Source organism: Notolepis coatsorum (genome assembly GCF_963971535.1).
Source record: "Notolepis coatsorum genome assembly, chromosome: 6".
Taxonomy (NCBI): Eukaryota; Metazoa; Chordata; class Actinopteri; order Aulopiformes; family Paralepididae; genus Notolepis; species Notolepis coatsorum.
Genome location: NC_140170.1, coordinates 181,075,537 through 181,081,536, shown reverse-complemented (window position 1 = coordinate 181,081,536; position 6,000 = coordinate 181,075,537). Strand labels below are relative to the sequence as shown.

Here is a 6,000-nt window from a genome sequence, read left to right as displayed (position 1 = left end):
GACATGCATATAGACAGACAGAGATACACACAAGAGACAGAGAGAGAGACAGAGAGACACACAGAGAGAGAGAGAGAGAGAGAGAGAGGAGAGAAGAGAGAGAGAGAGAGAGAGAGAGAGAGAGAGAGAGAGAGACACAGATAGACAGAGAGAGAGACACAGAGAGAGAGAGAAAAGCAGAAAGAGAGTTCAGACTGAGAGGCTGTAGCAAGATTCCACAATACTATATTTTACACAAGGTGTTCAGATGAGGTCAGCATTCATAAGAGGTTATCTCCGATGAAGTCATCGTGCGTGAGGCGATCTCGGATGAGGTCATGGTGCATGAGGTAATGGGATCCAGCGAGTGGTTCAGGGACTATATATAGCAATGACTCCAGAGCACCACTAGAGGGCATCAGACAGGCATGTATACTGCATGACAAAGACACTCAACAGAAAACCCTATAAATAAATACCTACCTTGTGGATTGGCGCCAATGAACACATCAGCAAAGTTCCTCTTGGGCATCTGGGGCAGCGAGTGGATGTAGTTCCTCGCCTGCGAAGGAGAGAACAACAAACCTGCTAAATAAACCTGCATATATTATTTGATGTTATATTAGAACTTTGTAAAGAAACTCAACGTGTCAAGATGCGATGCACTGCTCTGTTGTATTGTAACTATTTTATCTATTTTATTATTTTTAGCCTATTTTTAAACTGAATCAAACTGCACTTTTTTACTCTGTCTATTCTATTTTATTATTTGTATTACTGAATGAAACCGTAAACAGAGAGGCTTATTGGGATGGTAGATCCTAATGTGAAAAACTGTGATTTACCTTACCTTGCTACCTCTATCTTTTTTATGCTTATGCCTGTATTTTTTTTTTACTGTTGTGAAGCACTTTGAACTGCAATTTCTATATGAATAGTGCTATACAAATAGTTATTAAAGTTATTATATATTTAGCATTTAGTTTTTTTTAGATAATATATTAGATTATTAGATTATATATTGTAACTATATCTATTGTAGGGCAAATATAACAGAGGGCATACATACCCTCACCTTGCAGCTTGTTGCCCATATGCGCATGTCCAGAGTTAATTATATTGTTATATAGTTTACACTGCCTTTTTATTCTATTTAAATGTTTACTTCTCCACTGTTCTATAATTCTATGACCTGCACCATGTCTTCTACTACCTGTACCTCCCCTCCCCCATGCTGCTATGATGCCTGAATTTCCCCCAAGGAATCAATAAAGGAATATCTTATCTTATCTTAAACCTGATGTAGGAAAAGCTGCCCAGGAAGAGAGTCTTTTGTGGGTCGATCTTTCTGGAGAAACGCATTTTAAATCCTTTGGAATTTACTCATATCTTTGATTGGTTGGATTGCGGTCATGGTGAAAAGATGAACACACACACACACACAAAGAAGTTTCAAGTTCAAGTTTCTTTATTATTTGTCATACAGAAATACAGAATACTTTGCATGAAATGTTTCCTTCTGTTTCGCTCCTGAGCTAGATAATAATAAGATAGTATAAATAAGTATAAGTAAAAAATAGAAAGTCAAGAAGTCAAGTAAACACAAGTGTAAACAATAATTGTTCAGTATACTCTATATACCATATGTACATCTGGTACACAAATAGTGAGGTATAGCTTAGCTTGTGGTGCCACCGTTGTGGTGGTGAGGTGCAATAAGGAATAAGGAATGAGAGATGTGCAGTTCCCTTACCAATATAAATATAAAGGTGTAAAGTGTGATAACGTGGGTGCTACAGTGTGTTGTTTATTTAAAGTGAGTGTGTGTGTGTGTGTGCTGTGGGTGTGTTGCTGGCCTGTTATTGTTCATTCATTGTTCATTGAGCAATCATTGTTCATTGAGCATCCTGATGGCCTGGGGATAGAAGCTCCTTCTGAGTCTCTCTGTGCTTGCCATGAGACTCCGGTATCGCTTGCCTGACCGCAGCAGTTCAAAGAGGCAGTTGTTTTGGGTGGCTGGAGTCTTTGATTATTCTCTTAGCCTTGCCCATGCACCGCTTGTTGTAAATGCCTTGGAGAGTGGGAAGCCCCCCTCCAATTGTGCGTTCGGCTGAACGGGCCACTCTCTGTAGTCTGCTGCGGTCTTGTGCAGTGCTATTCCCAAACCAGGAGGTGATATTGCCAGTGAGGATGCTCTCTATTGTGCATGAGTAATAATAATAATAATTTAGGACCTGCTCAGAGGTCATTAATCGGCATGCATGCGATGCATGTATGCGATTCGTCTCTTGCGATTAGCCCATACCGTCGTCCTCCCCCCCCCCCCCCCAAGGACAGCCGGGAGCAGACAGGCGCAACATGAGCCGCGCCAGGGGACCAATCCAAGTGCTCCTGTCCGTCTTCGTCAAGGAACGCCACAGCGTTAGCGATCTTGTTGTTGTGCATGTTTTTCCATTGGGTTATATCTTATTCGGGGGGGGGGGGACCCTTGCGAGCACGGGGGAGAACATGCAAACTCACACAGAAAGGCCTGGAGATACCCCACCTGGGTAATTGGCATCATGGAAACCTGGTCCCCAAGCGGGAATCGAACCCTGGACCTTCTTGCTGTGAGGTGACAGTGTTTAACCACTACACCACCGTGCCGCGTTCTTGAGGATCTTCTGACTCACGTTGAACTTCCTTAAGCGCCTAAGGAAGTAGAGGCGTTGTCGTGCCTTCTTGATAACACTGTCAATGTGTGTGGTACATGTCAAATCCTCGGAGTATGTGGACTCCGAGGTACTTAAAACTGTTCACTCTCTCAACCGGTGCCCCATAAATGCTGTGAGGCGACAGTGTTAAACACTACACCACCGTGCCGCTCCTCAGCCCCATCGATGCTGAGGGGGCTGTAGTCCCTGACCCCCGACCTCCTGAAGTCCACAATCATCTCCTTTGTTTTGCTGACGTTCAAGGAGAGGCAGTTCTCTTGACACCATCCCGCTAGAACCTTAACCTCCTCCAGGTAGGCCCTCTCGTCGTTTGCAGAGATCAGGCCCACCACTACTGTGTCGTCAGCAAATTTGATGATTGTGTTGTTGTTCCGCTGTGCCACACAGTCATGTGTGTACAGGGAGTAGAGGAGGGGACTCAGGACACAGCCCTGGGAGGCCCCTATGATGAGAGTGATGGATGAGGAGGTGCAGTTGCCTGCTCTCACCACCTGGGGTCTGCCCGTCAGGAAGTCCAAGACCCACTGGCAGAGGTCATAGTTTAAGCCCAGGTCCCTGAGCTTGGCTATGAGTTTGGAGGGGACTATGGTATTGAATGCTGAGCTGTCTCACATAGTTCCCCTGCCTCTTGTCCAGGTGTGATGCTGCTGTGTGCAGCACATGGGCTATGGCGTCCTCCGTGGACCTGTTGGGGCGGTATGCAAATTGCAGGGGGTCCAGGTTGATGGGGAGGGAGGAGCAGATGTAGCCCTTCACTAGCTTCTCAAAGCACTTCCTGGCTATGTAGGTGAGAGCTACATGGCGGTAGTCGTTGAGGTAAGCAGGCTTGGATTTTTTGGGTACAGGGATAATGGTGGACTTCTTCAGACAGGTGGGGATGACAGCCTGTTCTAAGGACAGGTTTATGTCAGTGAATACAGGGGCCAGTTGGTCGGCACAGACTTTTAGGACGCGGCCGGGGATACCGTCCGGTCCTGCTGCCTTCCTGATATCCTGAACACTGAGTCTCCATCAGCAGCGCCCCCCCCCCCTCTATTGCAGTGGTTTGCAGGTTGGTGCTGTTATTCCCAGCCTCAAACCTCGCATAGAAGGTATTGAGATCATTTGCTAAGGAGATGTCACTGTTCAGTTTGAGGGAGGTGCCTTTGTAATCTGTCATCGTTCTGAGGCCCTGCCACATAGCTCTAGAGTCAGCCTGTTCATATTGCAGTTCAAGAAACCCTGCCGGTTAACCCTCTCACTGCCACACTACAGAAGGTTAACCCTTTACTATCACACTACCGACGGTTCCTCTCTGTGCGTTCAGTAGAAAGCTATCTGGCTGCACATGCCTAGCTTAGCACAATGAATGGAAGCAGACAGTGACAGTTAGCCTAGGCATTGTCCAACTAACACCTCTAACGAAGGCTAACCGTCACTGTCCGCTTCCGTTCATCTACAAAGCCATTTTAGGTCAACTTCCTGGCTACTTGTCTTGCCTTCTGATTCCAAATCAAAGTTCTTATGGGCTACGATCACAGGACCATTTATTAACGGCACATTTTTATTCTGATATTGGAATGAAGGCTTTTGGGGTTTCTGCTCCCAGGGTTCCCACAGACATTGCAAAATGAAATTGAAGGACTTTCAAGTGATTTTCTAAGCACGGTTTTTCATTTTAAAAGGGCATTTAAAAGGATACAATTCACTTTTAAATGCTGTTTTTTATAGAAAAAATAAATCTGATGCAATATTTATGGCTTAAAACCAATTTCCGACAATTAGTTACACTTTAAATACAAAAAAAATATTTCTAGATTCAGAATTGTTTTTATCATGGATGAACAAAACTTTCAATGGGAATGGTTGATTTGAATCTCAAGGACTTTTTAAGCACTTTAAGGTCCTTGTGCGAACCCTGTGCTCCATCTGCATGGAATAGCCTGCAAGACGAGCTTAAACTACAGGATACATTAACTCTAAATTACATATACATATGATGAAGACCATGGAATCTGAGACCATAGGAAACTGTAAATGTTTTAATTGACAAGAGTGTATTTTATTTCCTTGGAACTGTGCGTATACATCCATGAGCTCACTTGTCTGAATGTTTTAACGTTTGTTTTTTGTCTGAAACTAATGTGTTTATGCCGTACTTCTTGGCCAGGTCACTTTTAATCTCGATGATTTAAAAAAAAATCTGGTTAACCCTTTCACTACCACACTACCAAAGGGTTAACCATTCCACAGAGACATTACAGAAGGTTAACCCTTTCACTGTCACATAACGAATGGTTAACCCTTTCACAACCACAGAATGTTAACAATTTCACTACCACACTACATACGGTTAACCCTGTCACTACCACACTACAGAAGGTTAACCATTTCACTACCACACTACAGAAGGTTCCACAACCACACTACAGCATGTTAACCATTTCACGACCACACTACAGCAGGTTAACCCTTTCACTACCACACTACAGACGGTTGTAGTTAACAGTCTGTAGTGTGGTAGTGAAATGGGTAACCTTCTGTAGTGTGGTAGTGAAAGGGTTAACCTTATGTAGTGTGGTAGTGAAAGGGTTAACCTTATGTAGTGTGGCAGTGAAAGGGTTAAACACAGGTTGAATGAGTGGAAGCGTTGGCAGGACGGAGGCCCTCACCTCATGGCTGGGCATCCTGCCGATGAGCGCGGCCGGTGGCGTGCCCGTCAGACGCATGATCTGCTGCAGCTGGTTGATGTCTGCAGCTCCAGGGTCAAGGGGCGTCACAACAACACGGGAGGGCTGAGCCCAAACGTTCGAACGTTCGGACCTTCGTTCGTTACGTTGGCATTCGAATTCTAAATCAACATTTGAATTTTTTCTTTTTTTATATATCATTTTCTTTTGTATGCGTCTATTCATTCTGTTTAAACCAGTGGAGTTTTTCTTCACAGTTGCAGGTAAAGATTAGGCTACACTAATATTATAGTATTAAAACTGATGAGTTATCGTACAGAACTTGTGAGTCGCTTTGGATAAAAGCGTCAGCTAAATGACTAAATGTAAATGTTATATATTTATTAAAAATAAATTCTCTTATTCTTTTGGATTTCTTTTTTTTATTATTAAAAACGAAGGTTTGAACATCCGTTCGAAAAACCCTGACGAAGTTTGAAGCCCAAAAACAGGCTTCGGGAACAGCCCTATAACACGGGAGGTCAAAAGTGTCTAGTGTCTAGATCCCATCCCCCGGAAAGATCCTCCGCCGTGACCTGGACATAGGTCGGCCCTCGGAGTCGTCGGGCTGCGAGTCAAACGCCTTACTTTGACCCAAA

At 44.1% G+C, this 6,000-nt stretch overlaps 1 protein-coding gene across 1 annotated transcript in view; it reads right to left on the bottom strand.

Moving 5' to 3' along the window:
• Positions 1 to 260: 260 nt before the first annotated feature.
• Positions 261 to 6,000, bottom strand: part of LOC311229847 (mitogen-activated protein kinase 14A-like) — a gene marked incomplete at its 3' end in the record, with an annotated part of 103,114 nt that continues 97,374 nt past the window's right edge. The window contains exons 9-11 of the mRNA XM_084315920.1: positions 5,345 to 5,424; positions 463 to 541; positions 261 to 358 (exon numbers count right to left, since the gene is read on the bottom strand). Of these exons, the coding sequence (XP_084172046.1) occupies positions 261 to 358; positions 463 to 541; positions 5,345 to 5,424 (257 nt within the window). The remainder of the gene's footprint in view (positions 359 to 462; positions 542 to 5,344; positions 5,425 to 6,000) is intronic.